The sequence below is a fragment of the Ambystoma mexicanum genome, chromosome 2p (genome assembly GCF_040938575.1).
Source record: "Ambystoma mexicanum isolate Mex_15411 chromosome 2p, UKY_AmexF1_1, whole genome shotgun sequence".
In the NCBI taxonomy this organism is placed as follows: Eukaryota; Metazoa; Chordata; class Amphibia; order Caudata; family Ambystomatidae; genus Ambystoma; species Ambystoma mexicanum.
The window spans coordinates 773,160,692-773,186,603 of record NC_090923.1 but is presented as its reverse complement, the minus strand read 5'-3'; the positions used below and the strand labels follow the sequence as shown (position 1 = coordinate 773,186,603).

The 25,912-nt window shown below is 44.4% G+C and overlaps 1 protein-coding gene across 1 annotated transcript in view; it reads left to right on the top strand.

Annotated features, from left to right (window-relative positions):
• LOC138566778 (cytochrome P450 2G1-like) overlaps positions 1-25,912 on the top strand; it is a 687,553-nt gene that overhangs the window by 588,279 nt on the left and 73,362 nt on the right. Inside the window, exon 8 of the mRNA XM_069644429.1 lies at positions 18,835-18,976. Within this exon, the coding sequence (XP_069500530.1) occupies positions 18,835-18,976 (142 nt within the window). The remainder of the gene's footprint in view (positions 1-18,834; positions 18,977-25,912) is intronic.

Genomic DNA, 25,912 nt, shown 5'->3' with positions numbered 1-25,912 from the left:
GTGGAGGATTTTGGGGCTGGAAATTGGGTGGATACCTGGGGAAGAAGTTCTGCCCAGGGTTTGGTGAGTTTCTGCCCTCCTTTGAGAAGTTGGGAGGAAAGTTCTCTGGGTTAGGTGCTTGGCTGGATCCCCCCCCCCTGGGGCTGGAGGAGTCCACACATAACCCACGATGGGTCTGTTTCCCTTGTACCGGGGGCTTACATAATCAGGAGAGCGAGGGACCCCATTTGTGGGGCTGCCTCCCTGGCTCCCTGTCTGTGACTGGCCCGAGGACCTTCTGGGCCTAGCAATATTAGGTGCAGGTAGGTTTTTAGGCCCCCCCATCTCCAACTCTAAAACGGGGGTGACCTTTACCTCTGCCACCTTGGCAGCAGCAGGGGTGTTGTTGGCTTTGGGGTTTTTTGGCGCATTATTTTTATTTTCTATTGGCTTCTGCACCTCATAGATCCGGGTCGCCTGTTCAATGACCCAGTCTAAAGATCTTTTCTCGTGAAAATCCCTCACGAGCAGGGTCATTATGTATTTGGGCAAGGCATGGAAAAACGTATTAATAAATTCTCTGCTATCCGTGCGCACCCTTCTTGTGGTCTGTGCAAAAGCACGCTTTAACTCCTGCACAAATTCTTGTGGGGCCTGATCCTCCCCACATTGTAAATTGTAGGCTGCCTTGCGAGCCTCTTGAGGATTTCTATGAGTAGAAAAATGTTTCAAGATGGCCGCCTTATAGGTGGACCATCTTAAAATGATTTTGGTCCTCGAGCCCCGCAAAGAAACTGGAGTATTCCGGGGAGAAGGTCCACTTTACATATTGAATACAGCTTTGGCTGTCCTTCAAATGGAAAGTCTCCATCATTTGCTCAAACAACTCTAAGTGCTCCCAAACAGAATACTTGGCGTTCTTATGATAAGGCGTGATGATGCTCCTGATTGCCTTAATCTGCTTTAAGGGGTCCTTAAGCAAGGCCCTTTTTGTCTTATTGGCCCTTTTGGTCCGGGTAACCCTGGTCCATTCATCTTCTGACTCAGAGGCACTGCTCCCAGAGGTTCCCATCTGTTCTTCCAGGTTTTCCCGGATTCTGCGAGCCTGGGAATGGCTGGCAGAATGTGGGGACCTGGTCGCCTGAGTCCTGTACCGCTCAGAGGAGTCTTCAGATCCCTCCTTGCTGCCAGGATTTGATGGGTACCCCCCCACTGACCTAACTGGGCAGAGGTTTTCAGGATGCCCTTAATGGGCCTACTCTCCTGGGGTTCCCCATCAAATTGCACTGTGCTTGGGTGCCCATACCCGGATGCCCGCCCCTCCATTCCTGGGTGGTACTGGCCTATGAGCCCCATGCTTCTGGCTGGATAGTAATCTGCCATCCCTGTGGCCCGGTGCTCATGTGCGCCAGGGGACAGGGGGGTGGCAGAGTCCAGGGACTGAGAGATATAAAGGCCTCTGGTACTAGGGCTCCTGAGGTTAGGCTCAGGAGTTTCCCTTTCCCAGCGAACCTGGTCTCCATCCGCCCCTGCTCCCTGTTGCAATGCAAGAGCCTGAGCATTCAGTTCCTCAGTTAAGGCCTTACTAGACTCTATCAGTCTCTCCTGCATCGCTACCTGTTGCTGGAGCCTATCATTGTGCTGGCAGAGAGCCTCATTCTCTCTCTGTGCCTCCTGATTGGTCCTGGAGCACAGGGCCAGTCTTTGCTGCAGGAGGGTTACCTCCTGAGCTGTGTCCCTATTGGCCTGCTCCTTTCTTGCCAGAGCATCCTCCACCCTCCTGGTGTGTTCTAACAAGTTCTGGTGTTCTTTTTGGAGGTCACCCAGCCCCTGGAGGGCCAAGTGATTTTCTTCTGTTTTTCTTTTTAAATGGCAGACTTCCTGGCCTAAGGCGTCTCTTTCCTGACTAAGAGCCTGCATTTGTGCCGCCAGGTCGTCCCTCTGCCTTTGAAAGGCACCAGCTTTCTGGCGTTCTTCATCAAACTCTGCCTGGGTATCCAGGTCTTTCAAAATCAGCTTATTGCTCTCTGCCTTCACTCTATCTAGATGACTTTGCAGGGTGGCTACCTGCTCCGTGCATGCCCTGTTAAAGTCTAATTGTTGCTCCAGCTTTTTCTGGCTCTGCAGTAAGGAGTCCAAACTGTCTTGGTGCTCCTTCTGCAGGGCCAGAAATCTAGTATCCTGGTCAGCCTTTTCCTGTTGCAGTATATCCATGTCCTCCTTTATTTTAATGATATACTGCCTACTATCATTTTCTGACTCCTGGCTCCTCTGCAGCCTCTGCTCAGAAGAGTCCAGATCAGATTGGGCCTTCTGTAATGCCAGCAGTTGCCTACTCGCCAGATCTTGGCCTTCAGCACATTTGTCCTGCATGGCTCCCATATGTAAATATAAATATGCCGCTACCCTGGCAATCTTGTTGTGCTCATCCTTGGCCTTAGAGGACATATATAGTTCACTCAGGGCCACATGTAAGGGACCCTGGTCTCTCCATGTATCTGACCCTGTTTCCGTGATCTGGGGTGCGATTGCTTGCAACCAGACCGTCTGGTCCTGATGGGTCCACTCACCTCTCACAAATAGCTTATGTAAGAAGTGCTCTCTGGCTATTTTCATGTCTACTAAGGTCGTCATTCTAGAGATTTGAGTTCCTTCCTGACTTACAGAAGTTTGTATTTTATTTTTGCAAAACAGACGTTTTCCTTAGAGCGTTCCTTTGAGGAGTGCTTTACAGCGTAACACAGCATGGTGATCCGACCGGATATGTGTATCTGGTCAGCTGGCACGCTGTATTAATCTGCACAAATGGTAGATCTAACCCAAACGTCCCGGTCGAGCCCCCAATTTGTAAGAGGATTCAATTCAACACTACAGCTAAGTCAACGCCTAGTCTAGAATACTGAATGAAAACCCTTATTGATCTATCTTTATGTCCAGTTCATGCGTTCTGGATGAATACCCCTACATAACACCCCTCTCTTGGAATCCCCCTGACCCCACTGAGCCAAGGAGTAGTTCTGTTTTGCAAGTTAAAAGGTTTATTTGATAATTTAAACAATCGATATATATATCACACTTTATAATAATTAATAATTGAATATCACACTTAATCTGAGCAGTAATCAATAATGGATAGTCTGGCACTAGCACACTTGTGAATAGGAACAGAAGAATAAGGTGCTAGAGAATGCTTTATATAAGTTCAGATGGATGCAATGTTGAATGAAAATGCAATACAGAAAATACTCAATATGATTTCAACAAAACAATGTAATCACTTTTCTCTGGCAATCCCCTCCCCCCTTTTATGCAATGCAAGGAAATGGAAGGAAAGCACACAGTTCTCAGAAATGCAATCAAATGTAATTCAGTTCACCCCAGCAAGCTTAGACTACAGAAGTTTGAAACACAGGCCCAGAATGCTTTTATATGTGCTGGCAATGAAGTGAGGAATATGCTGAAAATGGTTTTAATTCCCTTTAGGAGGTTCAGGGTGAGTGAAATATACTTGGGATGAGTTCAGGCTCACTTTAGCAAGGATCTAGGATGGTTCTTAAGAGGCAAACGATTTTTTAGCAAGGAAAGCAAAGAAGCTGCTGTTTTCACACGTGGAGAAATTTGCAAATCTCGGGGGTAGGAATGCGGTTCTAGGTTTGTTGAAAAGCCAAGATTCCCAGCTTTCAGAGGAAAGTTACTGCAAGTCTCTAAGACAAACGGTCATGGAGATATGAGCGATATGGTAAAGGTCGTTTTTCAGATTTGAAATTTTAAAGTTCAAAAAGACAAGTGACAGCTAGCAACTAGAAAATGACAAGTGACAGCTTTGCAAATGACAGGTGACAGTTAGGAGACAGTTCTGGTTAGATTAAAATAGATTGAATTATATTATTTTAACTAAGAGATTGGTTCTGCACAGTTCTGCTAGGTACTCACAATATATTTTTGAAATAAATGGGCCTCGCCACGGATCTGGTCAGGTTTTCTTCACTCGCCACGGACGGTCTCTGCGCACAGCGTCTGGGTCAGCTCTACTCTGCTGGTCTGGTCTGGGTCTCTGGTTCTGATCAGGTCTGTGGGTCCGGATACAGCGGTCTCCAGTTCAGCTGGTCTCTCTCTGGATACAACACTGCTCTCTGTCAAATGGCAAGGGTTCTTGCAAAGAATTCAAACAACTCGCCTGGCTGTGAATAGTGGCAATGATTTGAGGCCTGCTAAAGAGGGATTTAGCTTGTAGTTGACCTCTCTGCTACAAATTCTGAAGTAAAGTCTTGGTCTCTGAAGGTGGATAGATTGAAGTCTCTATGTTGGCTCTCTGGAGGTTGATGGAGGTAAAGTATGGATTTTCCCGGCAGAGCGTCCCGCAGAAGATGGAATAGAATGTCCCTATCTGTCCTGACTGTCTGCTTTTATGTGTTTTGAAAATGGGTGGAGAGGCTAGCTTCCTAGGCCCTACCCCTCTCCACTTGTCATTGGCCACTTCATCCTCTTCCCCTTGATTGGGGGAATGAAATGAAGTGTCATCATGATGAGGTCTGTTTATGGTACAGAGAACCCACCCCTGTCAACTTTACACACAATCTATATTTGATCAAAAAGACATATTTCATAGCTACACAGTGGCTTGAAATTACATGCACCCATCATATATCACAGGAGGTATACCCTGTCCAAATCTGCTCTTCCTGGGAGCTTGCATTCAGAAATGGCAACATTTGCACTTTTTAACTGGTTTCGCAATATCGGACATTAACCCAAATTTACATACATGTGCGCAAGGAGTATGGACATTAAGTGATGAAGTGTCAGATTTTTAACATGCATACATTTTAAGTAATACCCTCTTAACTGCTAGTTTGCCCCCAGATCATACCACCGGTTCTAAAAACCCCTTAAAAAGTGGGCAGAAAAATCACAAGAATTATGGTATCATTTAAATAATTTTCACAAGTCTGCTCTATGAATGATCCATCTTTTTAGAGTTATGTTCTGGCCCCGAAGGGGTGTGGTTTCCCCCCAGCACAAGGTTGCATTTCTGGTTTTTCCAGTTCTGCCAAGCCAGCTTGCTCTCACAGGCAGTGCTCCTCCCCTTTCCTTCCAGGAGGAAGCCACTTTTATGGCCCCCATAATAAAACATTTGCCTGAGTCAGGACAGGGATTTGTTCAATTTCCTGCAGAGCCCAGGTAATTCAATCAGAGAAGTGTCATATCCCTTTTGGTGGGAGCAGCAAAAGGCAGCTAGGCCTGGGAACACAGCTGTTGTGCAAGTCTCAACTCCTGTCGGGGGTAGCTGGTAGGCAGAATTCAGTTCCTTAAACCAGCCCCCAGCTAATGTCACTTTTAGTTACCCAGTTTTCTGCATTCAAATAAAACTAACCATTTTTACATATGCAGCTAGAATGCTGATTCTAAGTTTAAAACTATGACATTTAAACAATTGCAACCTATGTGACACTCAAAAGTAGGTCACTCATTTCTTTTAAACATTTAGATTTTCAGTGTCTTTCAGTCCAAATTTACTTAAACTGCTGAAATCCACAGCTCAGCCAGTCTTGTTATAAACCTTCAAGTCACTTCATAATATAACTTTACATTGTATCCACCCCTCAGTAAGTCTTTCTTTGGCCTGCTTTGGGTTCATTTATTCAGTTTTACACACAAAAAAAAAGTCTGGTGTTGTTTTAAAACGCCGGCTTTCTGATAGTGGTGAGTACTGGTAATGCACCCATTTTTGGGATTTAAGAAAATTAATTCCCCACAATTCTAGGTTGCTCTTGGCAATCAGCATTGCCATTCCCAATGGTTTCAGGCTACTGTGTGGGTAGTCCAATGGGGTTTTAGGCAGTGCCCTTCTGTGCCCATAACATCGGCAAAAATGGGTGGCAAGTTAGGTAACCATTTTGGTGTGCGCACAAACTGCGTGGTTCTCCTGGATTCTGGCGCACTTATGGGCTTTTTGGCCATCTTGGATTTTCTAAGCCCACAGCACCAAATGTTGCAGCATGATAGCTCAAACGTGGGTCAGGACACCCAACAACGTCAGAATCCTTCTCTAAATTTTTCTCGATAGAGAGGGCCCACCAGATGCCGGAGGGAAGGCCTATTCCCGGTGCATCTCCAAGAACTGTTATAGCGAAACTTTTAAACTACAGAGACAGGGATGCAATTCTACAAATGGCCAGAACAAAAGGGACGATCACGCATAACGGCTCCAGAATCGCCTTCTTCCCGGACTATACCCAGGAGGTCCAAAAGGCGAGACAGTCCTTTGAACACCTGAAGAGGAAGCTCCACTCGATGAATGTAAAATATGGCCTGCTCTTCCCGGTCCAGTTGAAAATCCAACACAAGTGCACCACGGTGCACTTTACCGACCCGCAGGAAACATGAAAATGGGCCAAAAATCATATTGAAGGGAACTGGGTGACAAATGGCCCAGACCCAGGGGGCCGACCTCGGGCTCGGCCGAACCAGGACCAACCTGCAAGACAACCCCCACCACAGGGTCAGAACGACACCAAAAGAGACGCAGACCCTTATAAGAATGATCTACATGTGATGCTCCAGACAGGGACACAAAGCAATATTTTGGAATCAGCTGCATTAAAGTACCAAACACAGAAATACAGGAGCTTCTGAAATGGAGGTGTGGGGATGTAATGGTCAGTGTGATACAGTGAATGTATCCTGTCCCCGCCAAGCCATCATGATCACGGCGGCCACTATGGCCACCACCCAGAATCTCAGGACTCTAGCAAGTGACTTGATTGGAGTTTGGGAAGTTCATGTTAGTAAGTTTAGGTCAGCGGTGTAGTTTCTCACTGCTGACTATGTTTGGGCGACAAATACTTCAGGTTGGGGTGGAGTATGGGGAGGGAGGGGTATCAAGCTGTGCAGCACAGCATATTGTTTGGAGTTGTTAAATGTTCACCAAGCAATCCTAATACCGTCAACCACCATGGGCAATTCACACACCCATCCCACTCAACCTCTATGACCCGTTTGATACACAACACTCATGGCAGATAAGCAAGATGCAGGGATAACCACTGATCGCAGTAGGTCCCTCGAGCTCTTGAACTGGAAAGTGAATGGCATGGACTCTGGAAGTAAACAGCGTTTTATTACCGAATTCCTTAATAGACACTCCCTGGATATGGCCCTCCACTGAGTTTCACCTAGCAGGCTCGACATGCAACCTCTGTCGCAGAACAAATTATCAGTCTGCGTTTCATGCAGGGTACACCATGGGATCCCAGGGAGTCTTAAATCTCATACACAAGCGCCTTCAGTTCACGCTACTCACAGTGGAGCAGGACCCTATGGGCCGATTTGTTGTACCACAGGGCACACTCTGGGGAGAAAAAGTGGCGGTACTGGCAATATACTCCCCAGCAGGGGTGGGGGATGCATTCTTAGATGAAATAACCACACTCATAGCGAACCATCAGCGAGATATATGGATCCTGGGAGGGGATTTTAATGACATAATGAGCAATTCCCTACACCGCACTCACATTCGCAGTCGTAACCCAAACTCCTCCACAAAACTGGCATCGCTTATATCGGCAATTGGCTTCTGCGATGTGTGGAGAGAACTCCATCCCACGAGCAGAGGCTACTCTTTCCACTCTGGGGCCCACAACTCCATGTCCAAACTGGATTATTTCTTTCTCCCAGCCTCAGAGGCATACAGGGTAACCACTGTAAAATTACTTCCCTGAGGTATCTCGGATCACTCACCTATTCGGATGGAGATGCGCGTAAACAGACCGGCGCCCCCCAGGACCTGGAGGTTAAATAATTATTATCCGGGCTTCCCTGCATTCATAGAACATATCACAGGGAAATCGGAGGAATACTTTGAAATAAACTCTACTGCAATGTAGTGGCGCTGTGGGAAGCCTATAAGGTGGCGCTTAGGGGGGAAATAATCTCCTGGACGGCCAACAAGAGGAGGGAACACTATGGGAAAGTGACGGATGTGGAGAAGGAAGTAAAAGAATGGGAGGCGAGATATATTCTGGACACCACCCCATATACACTGCTCCCTCCTGAAAGCTAGAGAATGCCTTTGCAATATCACCCTCGATAATGCTAAACACGCGCATAAGGAATTGAAGGCACAGGTATATGAACACACAGACAAAGCAGGCAAACTGTTGGCATGGCTGGAGAGAAGGGGAGAAGGACATAGACACGTTAGGGAAGTTGTAGACAAACAAAATACGTGGGCCCAAACAGACCCCGACATAGCAGAAGCTTTTGCTACCTTCTATGCCAAGCTTTATCGAGCCCGACATCTCCAATAGACCCTTCTTTATCAGACAATGTCACGCTCCCACGCCGGTCCGAACAGCAGAAATTGGAATTAGACCAGACCTTACCGAAATTGAAATTACTGAAGCCCTCTCCCAGTTGCAACCTGGGAAAATGCTGGGTCCTAATGGATTCCCGGTCGAGACCTGAAAAAAACTCCGCAGCGAGAAAGTGGTGACACCCCTCCACAAACTGTTCCTTAAGGCAAGGGAGCAGGGTACCCTCCCGCCTCTCCTGCGCAAGGCCACGATTGTGGTCATTCCCAAGCCGGGCAAGTTCCCTGACTTGTGTGCCTCGTATAGGCCAAATTTTCTGATTAATAGGGAGGCCAAAATCCTAGCTAAACTTCTAGCCAATAGGCTACAATCACTCATCTCCTCTCTGATTCACCCTGACCAGTGCGGTTTCATGCCGCACATATCAACGTGAATGAATATACGCCACTTACTTCTGTTGCTAGAGCGGGCATCTATCCTAGACACACCACTTGCCTTATTGGCAGTTGATTTCGAGAAAGCATTTGATTCAGTGATATGGGAAAGCCTTTGGGAGACAATGAGATGCATGGGTTTTCTTTCTGGGCTGGGTGAAGCTCCTGTATGAGGCTCCATGTGCGGGGGTGAGGGTGAACGGCTGGTCTTCTAGGTCCTTCCCACTGGGTAGGGGAACCCGACAGGGGTGCCCCCTCTGCCCCCTCCTTTTTGCCTTGGCAATTGTGCCATTGGATCGGTGGCTCTGACAGGTGACCACCTGGACGGGGTTCAGGTGGCCAGAGGGGGGGGATAGAGTGTCTCTTTACACCGATAATCTGCTAATATACTTAGGGGATCCGATTCGAGCCTGCACGGTGGTGACTCGGATGCTGGAGACCTTCAGGGAATTTAGTGGGCTAAAAGTCAACTGGGGGAAATCGGTCCTCTTCCCGGTGAAAGGCGGGGAACAAGCCGTTCCTCGGAACTGCCCATACCGGGTGGAGCGTAAAAGTATTTGCTATTTAGGGATATCGATCTCTGGGGATCTCTCTGAATACATCTCCCGTAACATACATTCACTCACCGATTGCCTTACGAATGATGTGAGACACTGGACGCTCCTTCCCTAACACTATTGGGCAGGGCTGCACTCTTTAAGATGAAGGCGCTGCAACATTTTCTATACGTGCTGCAAAATGCCCCACTTAGGATCCCCAATTCAGCCTAGGTGGGTGGAGGTGGGAATCACGAGGGTGGGTGACATCCTTACCGAGGGCAGCATAGCTCCATTTGAAATGCTTCAATTGAAGTTCAGACTCCCTGAAACTGAACACTACCACCAATTGTCCCATGTCCTCAGGTAGCACCTATCAGCACTTACGGATACGCCCGACTGCACACCTCTGGAGCACAATCTCTTTCCAGAGCAAATCCCTGCCAGAGTTACCTCCATCCTATACAATGCCATAACAGCCTTTGCTCCCCCGGAATTGGCCACTCTCAAGGCCAGGTGGGAAGCAGACATAGGCAGCATTGAACCGGAGGACTGGATATAGGTCCTGATGCACCCACGGGTGATTCTGATACTGCTCAAGATACTCCATCGAGTTTATTATCCTAGGGTCACGCATTATGGGTGGAAATGAGCACAGAGTCCAAATTGTTTATGGTGCCAAGAAGGGGAAGGCACCTTTATACAAACCCTGTGGGAATGTCCCCGGATCAGAACCTTCTGGAAACAATGCTGTGATAAACTTACAGAGGTCTTAGGATGCACTATAGTATTGGATCCGAAAATATTACTACTGGGTATGCCAAATGAGAACAATGTTAACAGGTGGGAGAAACTGTTCTTATCCACAGCAGTGGGGTTGATTAAGCAGAATATAGCCCAAAAGTGGGGAATACCCACCATGGCTCAGTGGGCGACGGAGATGGACATGTGTGCAGCATCGGAACACAGAATACATACCGCAAGGGGATGCCCGGTGAAAGCTAATAATATGGGGGGGAAATTGGAAGAGGGTGGGGGCTAAAGAATTTTGGAAATCACAGAAGGTGTGGGTGGGATGTACTGGGGTGTTTTGTCATAACTTAATGTAAATGGGAGGAATTGTTAGGCGGCCTCTACAGCCATGATACATAAAATGGTGGGAGATGTTTTAAGTTGTATGTTTCTTATCAGAAAACAATAAAATGTTTTATTTCATTTTAAAAAAGGTCCCACCATTTGGACAATTTATATGTATATGATACTCTGCAACATTACAAATTTCAAGAGCATGTGGAAGAAAACAATGAACAGTGATGTTTTAAAAGTTAAACTCTGAACAAAAAACAGTTTTTACAAAGTTGCTATTTGATATGTGGAATAGAGATTTGAGAGTCTGCAAAGTTTAAATCTACACTATTACATGTCAGTGGACAAGCAGGGGAAGGCAGCAGTTTTTTTTAAAATAAAGTTATACTACATTTGTGCGAGACGCATTTTGTATCCTCTAGTATATGTTGCAACAGCACCAACACATTTTGGTGCTTATAATATCGGTGGCCGAGACGGCCATCAGGGGGCGCAGAGATCAACATGCTCTCTCTGTGAGCTCCGTAACCAGCACCCCGGAAGATGGAATGAGCCCCCGTCTTTTGGAACCCCCCCCGCTGAACAAATACAGGATCTCGCCGAGTGAACGTACCCCCACCCCGAGGAAAAATCCCTATGAAAATCGGCCTTCCACGGCCTCAGAAAACGCAAGAGAAAATCGGGGCCTCCGAGGCACGTGGAAATCTAAACCAACTGCGTGTGTCTCACCGTTGAAAAGCCCGGAAGACGTGTGTTCAGATCCCGAAATGCAACACCCTCACACGAGGACGTGAGATCAGCCGACCGACCCGGTGAGCGCGAATAAGTGCTGCAAGAAGGAGTGAACTGCGGATTGCGAACATACCAATTTGTGACGGAGTGACATTGGGGAAGACCGCCGAGTGGTGCCCTCACCGGTCTGCAACTTTCCGAGTGAACCCAATGTCAGAGTTGTCCAGGCCCCAAAGAAAGGTGCACAAACTCCACCAGAGACGGAATTCATAATCGGAACAGACAGGGGACAGTGCCTACCATCCCTCGGAGCCAACTACCCAGCACGACTCCCCGCTTGCCCACGACACCACCCCAGGCCCGCACAAGAACCTACACCGCCCCATCCACAAACTACCCGCAACCCAACTCCAGGGAGTAGGCCGTCATCATCCACCTAGATCGAGCGAGGCGTGGATTATTACAGCGCACGCAGCTTCTACCCAGGCCCACCATCGGTGATCTGTATGAGTACTAAGCATAAACTAGATCACTTTGCCTACATTCCCACCTTGCCTACAACCGCTGGCACCAAGATGGCGAACTGCGCCACTACAGGAGACGACCCGGCTGCAGCCACAAAAGGATACGTAGCCGCCCTACTGGGAGAGATTAAGAACCTGGGAACAAATATAGGTGGCAAAATAGATAGGATCACTCAACAGCTTGATAGCATGGAGGACAGACTCGAGGGAGTTGAAAACAATCAGGCCTCCATTGACACGCTGGAAGGGCAACTGGACCAAAGAATGATGGAACTGGAACGACGTGAATATGAGTTCAAAACTTAAGCTCGATGATTTGGAGAACAGAGAAAGGAGGAATATTATACAAATGTTTGGTATACCGGAGAGAGTGGGGGAAACGGAAGCGGACCTTGAGACACTTCACAATATCATCAAACTTCGGACAACGGATGATGAGGTGGATGAACTGGTAACCGAACAAATTCATAGGGCAGGAGGCCCAGCGAGTGGACCGCGCTCAGTCCTCGCCCGATTTCACCGATTTAGGGACAAGGCTAGAATTCTTGAGAAAGCCAGAATGAGCGAGAAGATTACGCTATGCGGAGCACAAATCTCCATTTACCAGGATCTCTCCTCCTTGACCCTAGCCCTCAGGAAAATGTGCGGACCTCTAAAGAAGATGCTCAAGGAAAAGAAAGCTCGATATAGATGGGGTTACCCCTTCTCCCTCACATTCCAATACGAGGGGGCCAGATTCAGACTGCGATCGGACAATGAGATACAATCATGCATTTCTGACCTCTTAGGGTCACAAGGAGAAGAGGCGAGCCAAGAAGCGACAAATAAGAAAGGAAGAGAATGGCGACTCCAAGGGCCCCGGAGAGAATAAAGGGGTTGCGAAAATTCAGGAGGGGCAATCTCTCCCCAGAAACAGACAACTGACACCAGAAGATACTGGTAAGACAATTCCAATCAAAATATGTCAATAGTGTGATATGAATGCACAAGCGCAGACACATTCCCTGAACTCTATCTAATGAAGATAATTAGGGGGAACCAACAGGGGGCTCACTCTGGACTACGATGACTTATTCTGGTCAAGGGGCGGGAAGTAACGACCCCCAGAAGTGGTGCGATGTCGACCTGGGACAACCGACTGGGCTCAACCGGACGCCATCAATTAGGAAGGAGAAAGGAGGGGGGAGAGGGGAAGGGAGAAGTGAAGGAAACAAAGAAGGTCAGAGCAGCAAACATAATGAACCACAACAGCCAAATCAGCGTGCGGCTCGTGAGCATAGCGCACATAGTGTATACAAAGAGACGACTCCCAGCAAGAAAGACCTTTGGCTACGAACGTTAATATAAGGGAACCGGTCTTCCTAAGTGTTGGAACACTCAATGTTAAAGGGCTCAACTCACCGACGAAACGGTCTCTTGTAGCCAGAGAATTTCGTAGAAGCTGACTAGATATTCTTCTACTCCAGGAAACAAAATACACAAAAGGAGAAGAACGACGGATTCTTGGAAAACGAGTGGGAACTGAATTTTGGGGCTCGGGCCCACTCAGAAAGGGAGGGGTGGGAATCCTTATTAGAAAAGGCATAGATTTTGTGATGACCAAGGCATGGTTAGACATTGAAGGACGAGCAATGCTAGTGAATGGGCAACTAGGTAATCTGAACGTCACAATTGCCACCTTGTATGTTCCGAACACAGGCCAATCTAGATTTCTCTCCAGAACAATCCCTAAGATACTACTTGAAGCCACCAGGCACATCATCTTGGAGGGGGGATTTTAACCAATGGATGAACCCGGCCACAGACCGGAATCCTGGGAACCCTACCATGACTCATCAGAATAGACCTGAACCGACCGAGCTAGCTAATATGATGGAACTGTACAACATGGTAGACACATGAAGAGCTCTTCATCCGGGAGAAAAAGGCAACACTTTCTACTCCGCTCCCCATAATACGTACACCCGTATAGATTACACGTATCTCTCCAGAGAGCTCTCTGAAGTAACATCACAGGCAAAGATAACCCCGATTAGTTGGTCTTGGAGGGATGTCGTTTTCAGAACTGAAATGGAGACAGAAATCTCTGAATTCTTTAAAACAAACGACAATGGAGAGGTACCCAAACAAACAGTGTTGGGGGCCGGGAAGGCCACCTGGAGAGGGATCTTGATAAGGGAAGGCTCATCAAAGAAGAGAGAACGTAACCTCATTGAACAAAGGCTCCGAATTGAAATCTCCCAATTGGAACACACGCCCAAAATAGGCGAAGAAGTGGATCCTCAGAAGATGAACGAAGCCAGAGAGAAAAGAAACAAACTGAAACTATTGGAGCATGAAAAGGTTGTGCGTAAACTAAGATTTTTAAAACAAAAATTCTACGAGAATGGCGATAAGGCCGACGCACTTCTCGCTGCCAGGCTGCGAGAACAAAGAGCGGAGTGAAGAGTATTAGAAATTAAAAGCCATATCTCCCCCACATCACACGCCCGCACCACCATCCCAGAATATTTTGCCAACTTTTATGAAACTTTATATTCTTCTGAGGTAGACCCTGAACGATCACAGACAGAGTCCTATCTATCCTCAATAGATGTACCCAGTATGCCTGACTTAGAGGTTGAATCATTAGAATCCCCTATTACGGAACTGGAGGTCCAAGCCGCCATAAAAAGATTAACATTGGGCAAATCCCCGGGCAAAGACGGCTACACTGCCGGATTTTATAAAACTTTCATCACCGCGCTTCCTAACACTCCTCTTTAATTAAATAATGGACACAGGGAAACCCCCAGACTCTTTTATAAAGGCATTGATCACTGTTATCCCCAAGGCTGGGAGGGATCCTATGAAATGTTCCTCGTACCACCCCATCTCTCTACTCAACCTTGAAGCAAAGATATACACCAGAATCTTGGCAGCGAGACTCGAAACCCTCATCCCTCAACTTATACACTCCGATCAGGTTGGGTTCATACTGGGCAGACAAGGTGCAGACACAATCCGCAAAACCTTACACCTGATCCACGCATCCCAGATCATGGAGAATGACCCGGCCCTGCTTTCCATCGACGCGGAAAAGGCCTTTGATAGGGTGGAATGGGAGTTCCTTGAGGCAGTACTCTGAAAGGTGGAAATGGGTGCTAGATTTAGGAGAGCGATGCACTCAGTTTATACAGACCCCAAGGCATCTATATTTGTGAACGGGGAATACTCACGATGGTTCAACCTGCAGCAGGGGACCCGACAAGGATGCCCCCTTTCATTCTCTTTGCCCTGTCCTTAGAACCCCTGGCAATCGCAATAAGGGCAGACCCTACACTAAAAGGTATTCGACTCGGGAAAACAGAATACAAAATTGCCCACTACGCAGATGGCATCCTCCTCCACATCACAAATCACTCTGTCTCCATCCCCTGGGCTCTCTGCATGATAGAAGAATATTGTAAACTCTCTGGGTTCAAAATAAATAAAACAAAGTCCACACTTTTTCCCCTCCAATGTCAAAAAGATGAGAATGCCATCAAATTCTACCCATTCGGTCTCAATATCGAACATTCACAACTACAATACTTGGGGATACAACTAACGAAGAATCTAAGTGACCTATTTGAAGCAAACTTCCCTGCCCTATTGAAACAATTTAGGTTAGACGTGACAAGATGGGATAAGCTCACAATATCCTGGCTAGGCCGGCTTAATGCAATTAAGATGGTATCCCTGCGCAGGTTCTTATATCTTTTTCAAGCGATACCCATTAGGATTCCCAAAAACCTTTTTACTGAGATCAAAAGGGCCATGCTCCAATTCCTATGGCACAGTAAAAAAAGCCAGAATTCCATATAACAGTCTAACACTCCAAAAAATAAAGGCAGGGTTGGGCTTCCCAATTTTCAAAAATATTACGAGGCCGTCCAACTTAGGGTTTTGATCCCACAACTCCGTAACCAAACAGACGCCCATTGGGTCAATATGGACAACCATTACTTTACACCAGCTACAGTATCTGAAAGGTTATGGGCACCTAAAAAAAGAATCTGTAGAAAACTCAAAGACCACCCCATACTAATGACCATCTGGGACATCTGGACACATGGCAAAAACATGCAAAACATTACTACCTGGCCGGCTCCCCTCAGCCACTTGTGGTCCCCAGGGATCAACGACCACATCCCAGGAGTCGAAAGGTTCCAATCATGGTATGAGGCTGGATTGGAGAGAGTAGGGCAGTTGCAACGGAAAGACTCCTTCATTTCTCTCCCTGAACTAACCGAAGCTCTCGGAATAGGCCCATTATCCACCTTTCAATACTTGCAGATGAAAGAGGTTTTGACAAGAGCCATGTGGAAACCCAAATTAATGAGAGTACTCACCCCTTTTGATAAAATACTTGACTCGTTGAAAAGCAGATGGGAGACAGATTTCTGCAAACAGTTCACTCCAGACCTATGGGATTCCACATGCCAGGCTGCCACACGAATATCCATTTCGAATCAATACAAACTCCATGCAATCAAATTATTACATAGATGGCAATATGATCCAGTCAGATTATCTAAAATGTTTCAGACTACGAGCCCGGATTGCTGGCGTGGATGCGAAAACAGAGCAGACTACTGGCACATGTGGTGGGGATGTCCTAAAATACAAGTGATCTGGTCGGAGGTCCTGGGCTGGATCAAAGAAGTCGATGGTATCGACAGAACACCTACACCCTACCTCATATTGTTTGGCCTTGAGAAAGATGAAGATGACTGGGTCAAGATCAAGGATCTAGCACCACAATTGCTATTAGCCGCTAAAGCAACACTAGTAATGAGGTGGAATTCGCCCACAACTCCCACGAAAAAAGGAATGGATCCATAATATATGCATAATGGAACATATAAAAGCGTTGTTACATGGAAAACTACCTCAGACTGAAATCTTATGGATGGAATATAAAAGTACATACCTGCCCACCGGCTTATCTCATAACGATGCCCCTACCACGACGATGGAGGTACAAGAATTGAGCTAGGCAATGTATGAGTTGAACTCTCCAACTAACACTCTCATAACCAACGCAATTTCGACATTTAACACTGACGCTGCTCGCCAAATGATGAACGCTGCTCGACCTGCAATACAGGTTCTGATCAGGGGGTATGGGGGTGGCAAAGGGGACGGGGCAAGGTCATGTTTGTGCACGAACCCTATGTATGAAGAAGGTGTTTGCAGGACGGACACTAAATACGCCAAATTTTAGGAGTTCGCTTTTCCATTATGAGAAAGTTAATTGTGTACTTAAATGTATATTTTCTTTGCATGACTTGTATCTGTAAAAACTAATAAAACCCAATTTACAAAAAAATAATATCAGTGGCCATTAACTACATGATATATTCATGTTAATGGTAAGACATGACACAAAATGGGATTATTGAAGTGACAGTGAATACATTACAGTCACTTTTACCACATTGCCAAACTACAGGTTTGCCAGTGGGGGGGTCACTGTTTTACCGCAAGCCAACAGCTGGAGGTAAATCAGGCTCCCACCAGCAAAGCACTGTCGGTATCACCCTCCATGGAGTCCTTTGGGATAGCAGTCCTTGCAGGCACCTGAAATGTCCTGATAATACTGGGATAAAAGGCGCCGGGAATGGTAGGTCAGTTTGCGAACATGTAATCACCTCCACTGTCTCGAGCAATGCAGAACTCTATTCCAATCATAAGAGATTTATGTTCCAATTTGTATAATATGTTTATTTATTTTTATTTTTTTATTACAAACGTTTAACCTTTAAACAAATACAAATCAAACGTGAACATCATCCTTCATATAATTTTTTTTATAATATGTTGTTTGTTAGAACTAATCAAGCTGAGTCATGAATGCTGGTTAAACTTCCTTGGCAGTGTCAATGTGCATGATTGGTACTGTGTAAGCAATACTACCATCTCCCATCTTTATCTGTATCTCCTTTTAGGTGATGCCTCTTTCTGCATTCAAGATTTATCAGCTGTGTATCATTTGCAATGTCTACATGAGCTCATGCTTTAAACGAGGCATCTGTCATGTTGGATTCAAGTGGTCTCAATATGATGATCAAATCCTTGGCTTCTGGCTCTCCGGGGACTCTCTGGCTACTCTCAAGATTTGGAACAAAGTCTGTCAGTGGTTCCTTGCTCAGAAACTGAGCCCCCCTGTATTCTGCTCCCTTCCTTTGCTTCCAGATGAATGCACACGTGCATGCTGCTCAAGACATCCACAGGTGCTTAGTCTGGACCACACTTATAAATTCATGGCCAAAATGTGTAGTACACACATGTTTGTACTGTGAATGTAAGAGTGTTAACTTGTGGTGTGCACACACCTCCCTGGTGTTTCTAATTTGTGTCATTTCCTCATTTAAACACGGGGCTATGCTCTGAGACTCCTAGTGTTCTATTGATCTTCGGGTATCTCTATTACAAATTAAATATGGGTGGGGGAGTCCCTCTACTGAGAGCGAACATGGGTCAAATTCCCTGTTCTATGGAATTCCTCCCACTCAGGACGGTTTACAACAACGTTTTGGCTCATTGCACCCTTCAGAGAGGAGAAATATCTATTTGCATATCACTCTAGAGAGGCACAGCTTCACCTCACTGATGAGCCCCGACTATTCCCAAGCACATATCTGGGGTACAGTGAGCTAAAACGTGGTTGTAAAACCACCTGAGTGAGCAACTTTCCAGATAACGGGTTATTTGGCCGTGTTCGTTCTTGGTAGAGGGGCTCCAAGACAATTTTTTGTATTTTTATAACTATTATATGTATATTGGATTGCCCCTGTTACATCTAGGGTCACCTTCATGAAGGGACTGGAGATCTCTGGGGGTTCCACAATTTACCACATTAGGGTGTAGCATCACAGAACAGGTGGCTCAGCCTGTCCGCCAGACCTCCCCATCCTCTCTCATGGAAGTTGACCACGTTACTTTTCCCCAATATATATAAACAAAATACAGTTAAAATGTGGTTGCATGACGTTCTTCAACAGTAATTTGGGATTGCTTGAAGCATTGCTCATTCTGCTCCTTTCATGCTAGAAAATGGAATGCATTTCTTTTAAAAAGTGGAGTTATCAAGGGCATGTTAGGTGTGTGGAACCTGCTATCTGGAAAGATGAATAATGTTATCCTCTACTGCAACGAAAATGGTTTCGGTGTTTGTTTCTTTAATATACATGTATTTGCTTTTAAGGGAACAGATATCTTCCCAATGCTGACCACCGCACTGAAAGATCCAACATATTTTAATGACCCAAACAACTTCAACCCTGAACACTTTCTGGATGACAAAGGGAACTTCATGAAAAATGAGGCTTTTATGCCCTTCTCAGTTGGTATGTATCCATTTTGAAGCTGTTGTTTCACATCTCTTCCGTCCTCATTTCCCATCGGATGAGTGTTGTTCCAAAAGGACATCTAGTCTGTTGCATGTAATTTACTGCCCAGTGTGTCACCTATTAGGTAATCAATACTTGTTTTCTAGACATGGCAGGAGGGTATTGTTTCCTCACAGCAATGTAATATTCTCATATAGATTATTATTAGGTTAGATGGCTTAACTGACATGTCATGCTAATAAATGGGAGGCTCTGTGGTGATCGTTGCTCAACAGAGTGTGCCCTACTTTAAAAAAATGGAGTGTTGACATACAATTCATCTAGATGTTCTCCAATATTAATGGCAATATTTTGATCCTACTGAAGGATGCAAAGTAAAGGACATCAGACTTTGTGAGTGATGCAGCAACCACTCATAAAGCACTGTGTGTCTGTGGGGAACTCAGAACATAGAAAACACAACAGGAAAAGAGGAGGTCTACACAACCAAGAGAAAAGCATGGCCAATCCCCATCTTGATAAACTAATTTTCACCCATCAATATGAAATGCCCATAGCCTGGTCACTTTCGTTTGGAACACAATCTGCTTTCAGTCTATAACACCACAGAGGGAGAGGCATGGACACAACTTAATGTTGATAGCAATTTAAGAAACTAATGTATTCAGCTACATACAAAATGATTGAAAACAAGCACAACCTTTGAAAAGGCTCAAATAAATCAACGTATGGACAATACATTATGCATTGAACAGTCGCAGCTGAAGTTCCAATAGATCAGATCCAGAAGAATCGTTACAAAAAGCACAAGGAGTGTGATGAGTTTGTAATCTAGCCAGAAGTACAAGGGTGAGGAAAGACTCCTATGCACAATGCCCGACTTTGCACCAGGACTTGGCTCGAAGATCTTCCATTAATAAAGGTAAAATAGCTTTAAAGCAAATAGTGTACATCCTTCGATTCTATATCACAAGCATGGGCAAAGGACAAGGTCTACTTTTCAAAGATTTGAGACACCATTTGAAGTTTACAGATAAATATAGTGCAGCATTTGTTAAAAAAAACAGGAATTTCCAAGCATGTTTCTAAAAAAATATACACGATACTCCTATATAAACAACACACAAAAAAAACGATTAACTATCCACTCTATGGAAAACATATAGCTAATGATGGCAGGCATGTATAAATGAATGTATTTATTTGAAAATATATCAGGTTTAAAACAGACTATTCACATAAAACAATCCATACAGGAAAGGAAAATCCTCAATCTATGATTGCACGATTTCCCCTTTGTATAAATCATTTTCATAAATCGGTTACAATTAAGTATATACTGTCAAATTCCTCCAGCCACTTTGAGCTCAGTGCATTCTAAAATATGCGTATTGTTGATTGTATTTGCAACGTGATGAGACTGCAAAATCGAGTCAAACGGAGAACCCCATGACATGTCCATTCTCTTTCCCAGAGTGGTAACATATTCATACTGAATTTAAAGACAAATATTCTGATTTGTGTCATAGGAATCGCTTCAAGACACAGCTCAAGAGGTTTAACTTGTCTTTTTTAAAGGGCCCTACAGACTTCCTTCTCTATCGCATCTTGAAAAGCACCTCCTCCGCTTTGTGGATAGGAGGCACTGCACTGCTTAGGGGACACAAGCAATATATAGGACCATTCAACCAAAGCACTGAACATCACTTATATAAGACTTGGGATTCATGTGACAATTTGTGCACATTGTTTAAGTTTTGAAGACTTTAACACTCAATGGGCCTCATTAGGAGTTTGGAGGTAGCCATGCTGTTTTTAGCGGCATGGCTACCCCCAAACCGGCCAAAAATAGGGAATTACCAGGCCATGCCAACTTTTTCAGGCCGGGTAATTCCCATTCTCGGGACCCGGACTGGGTACATCCCCATTCCCATTTGCGCCCCCATAGGGCTGAATGGGAATGGGGGGGATGCTAACAACTGGCCTGTTAATGACAGGTCCGTTGTTAGCATCCTGGACTGCTAGCGGGTCCCGCTCTGCACGTCTGGTCTGGCCAGGCGTCCAGAGCGGGTCCCGCTGCTGTCCTCGAAATATGGTGGCCCGGAATGAACGGTGCCAGTCCCTTACCAGCACTGTTCATTCCGCCGCTGCCCTCGTTGTAATGAGGCCCAGTAACTCATTGTATTATCAGTTTGTGTCAATTAAACATCAAATGAATCCATATAAACTCCATACTACTACTTTGAAGAGATTACAATTCGACAAGAGTAGTTGAATATGATCCGCTTGTATTACCACTTAAACCTGGTGTCCCTGGCACCAGGTTAGTAGCTAGCAAATGCTAACCCCAACTGTCTAATCACATGGCCTTATAGTAGTTTTGGGGACCTAAAGGCAAGGTACCTTTTGTAACTAGACTCCCTCAGGAATTTCCAAGACTGTCCTTAATCTATCCAGCGATTAGTCTTCTATAGGGAAAGGCAATTGCCTTTGCAGATATCATGCTAAATTTGCTCTTGCATCTGTCAGACAATGCTTTCCTCTTCCTTGCCCTCTCTGTACCTTCTCCTTCAAATCCACCCACCTCTCTTCTCCCCTCCCTCTACTTGAATGACCCTCTGTTGTCTCTCATTCCTTGTAAATCTTCCTTGCACCCTTTGATGTTCCTCAACACTACTGTTCTGCACAAAAAAAATGGCTTTTCAGGAGTACGATCACCGGCAAACACTTGGTTCTCCGAGGATGGAAAACTAAGATAGCTCCTTCATTCGATGCCTGGGTCGAGGAGATGCACAAACTATCAAAAATTGAAAAGATGGTTTACAAATTGAAGAACAAACTGACTGCGTACAAAATTTGGGGGAAATTTAATGATTTAAAGTGATTAGATTTTATTTTATTTATTTATTTATTTTTCGTGCTGATGCATTATATGTTTTTGTTACTTCCTGTCTTTTTATACATACCGCATTTAGTTTGATATGCTTTCCATGTTATGTATATGAATTTATAAATATTTTTTTTTAAAAAAAATCACTACTACTTCTACAAAACCACTCACCTTTCACTTTGAAACATACACTTCACAGTCACTCCCTACACTTTGCATTCTACCAAACGAACATGCTCACTCACACTACAGTACCACTTCCATTACTGAGCGATGGAAAGCAAGTATTTTTATGTAGAATTTTGGCATCTTGCTTGATGTAGAGCAACATCTTGGACCTGGGAAAGACAGTGGCAAGATTGTGAATACATTTAAATACTAGAAATAAAACCTTGAATGCTACACACCTGTGCCCTGCTGGTCTCCAGGTTTGTCACAAAGAATCAGTCTAAGTAGTTGGATATTAAAAAAGCTGATTTAACTACTTCCTTTACCTAAGCGATAGGTGAGAGATTGGGCTAACCAAATTACCCCCAGGTTCCTAATTTTCCTAGCAAAAGGAGTGGGCAACCCAAACAGCTTCACTTGAGAGAGGCTTCATCAGTAGTTGTTTTGGCCTCAGTAACAACAGCTCTGTTTTGTAGGGATTTAAATTCAGTGCGTTAGTGGTCATCCACTGCTTGACCTCACAAAGAGACTCCTCTAATTGGGAAAAATCCATTTTGGATCAGTTGTTTTTATATAAATCTGTATATTAATGGCTTAAGAGTGGAAAGGCAGATGGTATTTACAAAAGATACTCCTAAAATGTTGCAGATAAATATTAAATAGTAGTGGAAATAAGGGAGTTTGCTGTGTCACTCCACACGTAATACAGTTGGGATGGGACACAAGTGCATTTTTATGACCCTTTGGAATCTACCTTCCAAAAAACTGCAGAACCATGAATAAGTATTGTCGGTCATACCAACATTGATTTTTAGGCAGGCAAGTAGAATGGCATGATCTACGGTGTCAAACTCTGCAGAGGGGTCCAAAATAGCTAGCAGGGACAGGTGATGTTCATCAGCATTTCTCTGAAAATCGTCCCAAATTTAAAGCAACCATGATTTTATTTCAAGTTTGGAATGAAAACTAGGTTGATCGGTATCTAGAACATGATTTGGTTTTACAAAATGTGAACGTTGTGTGGTAGCTATTTTCTCTAGATCTTGGCAATTCAGTTTGACCCTGTAATGGAGCAGCAGTTGCTCAGTACCGTGGGATCCAATGTAGCATGTTTTACATGCTCAGAGAGTACCTTTGTTTTAACAGAGGATGGCCTAATCCAATGATGAAACAAGCAATTGACTAGATAGGTCAATGTCGTAGAAAGACTGACTCCAGATGCCTAGCCGCAATGGCTGGAAGCACAACTAACTTGAATTGGGTTGTTTTAAGTGTTTGTAATAATTTAAGAACTGTGTTCTCTGTTAATTCTTGTAAGTTAAATTGGAAGCTGGCAAGGGCATATGACCCAAATCATTGACCAGGGGTAATAATATATCCGATTGAAGGTTATTTCAGATTAAATCGATTTGTGTTTATAAAATACACTTTCCAATCATTTGCCATTTGCAGCAAAGAGTTGGTCTTTAACAACAGGAATCTTTGGTTAACTATACATTTGATTATAAAGAATGGTGCTTCTAGACTTTTTACAGGCATGGTGAACCCGTTCATGAAGAAATAGTCATGTAACATTATTTATATTCTATTATTGTAGCATTGGAATGCCTCTTTAATGTGTGATCATTATTGGGAGTTTGGAGCTCATCATAAATGTCTTTGTTTTCTTCTCAAATCTTGATTTATCAGGGTTTGAAAGGCTTACATTATTTAATGTCATAGCAGGTGCATAGCGATCAACTGTGGCTAGAAATACCATTTGACACTCTTCTAGAAATTGATTGCACTGAACATTGGCCTCACCAAAGGCATAGTGAGAAGGGCCCACTGATGTTGAATAGCAAAGGTGGAAACCATAGATGATATGTCACAATGTTTGGTGAACCTTAACATAAATATTCTAACAAAGTGAGTACTATATGACACTGGCAAAGTGGAGAGTGCCAACATCTCCAACTGTCTAGATGATATATAAATATTGCCTACAACTCGCCCAATTATTGGACAGTTTATCACTCTGCTAAAAAGACATTACTAGTAAGCTATCTTATCACAGTTTCTCATAGCTAATCATCCTCATTTTGGTCCAGCGCAGGAGGGGTGATACGATAGGTTATTCATAACGCACTTAATACCCAGAGATTTCTAAGCGCGGACCCGGAGATCGAACCTGTGGTGCTCCATGTCATCTTGCTTCCAAGGCGAGCATGTTGCCCCTGAACTATCCTCCCGATAATATCACATAATCATAACAATACAAAATGCCAACAGTGCTTTCTTCTGTGAGCCAGGCCTCATGCAAAGCAATACATCTCATACCTGGACAACAACTACTCAATAGCGTTTTTCAATAGCTTTAAGCCACCACCTATATTGCAAAATGCAAAAGCCAACAATTATTTTGTATTTTCATTTTTCGTGTGCTGGGTTGATTGATGATGTAAGTTTGAACTGTGTTGTCTAACCATGACCAGTTCTGTACCTTATCCATTGTTTTATTGGATAATGATATAAATACAATTATATCATATTAATTACCTGGCTTTTCCCAAATAAATCAAAGTATGGACAATACATTATGCATTGAACAGTCGCAGCTGAAGTTCCAAAAGATCAGATCCAGAAGAATCGTTACAAAAAGCACAAGGAGTGTGATGAGTTTGTAATCTAGCCAGAAGTACAAGGGTGAGGAAAGACTCCTATGCACAATGCCCGACTTTGCACCAGGACTTGGCTCGAAGATCTTCCATTAATAAAGGTAAAATAGCTTTAAAGCAAATAGTGTACATCCTTCGATTCTATATCACAAGCATGGGCAAAGGACAAGGTCTACTTTTCAAAGATTTGAGACAGCATTTGAAGTTTACAGATAAATATAGTGCAGCATTTGTTAAAAAAAAACAGGAATTTCCAAGCATGTTTCTAAAAAAATATACACGATACTCCTACACAAACAACACACAAAAAAACGATTAACTATCCACTCTATGGAAAACATATAGCTAATGATGGCAGGCATGTATAAATGAATGTATTTATTTGAAAATATATCAGGTTTAAAACAGACTATTCACATAAAACAATCCATACAGGAAAGGAAAATCCTCAATCTATGATTGCACGATTTCCCCTTTGTATAAATCATTTTCATAAATCGGTTACAATCAAGTATATACTGTCAAATTCCTCCAGCCACTTTGAGCTCAGTGCATTCTAAAATATGCGTATTGTTGATTGTATTTGCAACGTGATGAGACTGCAAAATCGAGTCAAACGGAGAACCCCATGACATGTCCATTCTCTTTCCCAGAGTGGTAACATATTCATACTGAATTTAAAGACAAATATTCTGATTTGTGTCATAGGAATCGCTTCAAGACACAGCTCAAGAGGTTTAACTTGTCTTTTTTAAAGGGCCCTACAGACTTCCTTCTCTATCGCATCTTGAAAAGCACCTCCTCCGCTTTGTGGATAGGAGGCACTGCACTGCTTAGGGGACACAAGCAATATATAGGACCATTCAACCAAAGCACTGAACATCACTTATATCAGACTTGGGATTCATGTGACAATTTGTGCACATTGTTTAAGTTTTGAAGACTTTAACACTCAATGGGCCTCATTAGGAGTTTGGAGGTAGCCATGCTGTTTTTAGCGGCATGGCTACCCCCAAACCGGCCAAAAATAGGGAATTACCAGGCCATGCCAACTTTTTCAGGCCGGGTAATTCCCATTCTCGGGACCCGGACTGGGTACATCCCCATTCCCATTTGCGCCCCCATAGGGCTGAATGGGAATGGGGGGGATGCTAACAACGGGCCTGTTAATGACAGGTCCGTTGTTAGCATACTGGACTGCTAGCGGGTCCCGCTCTG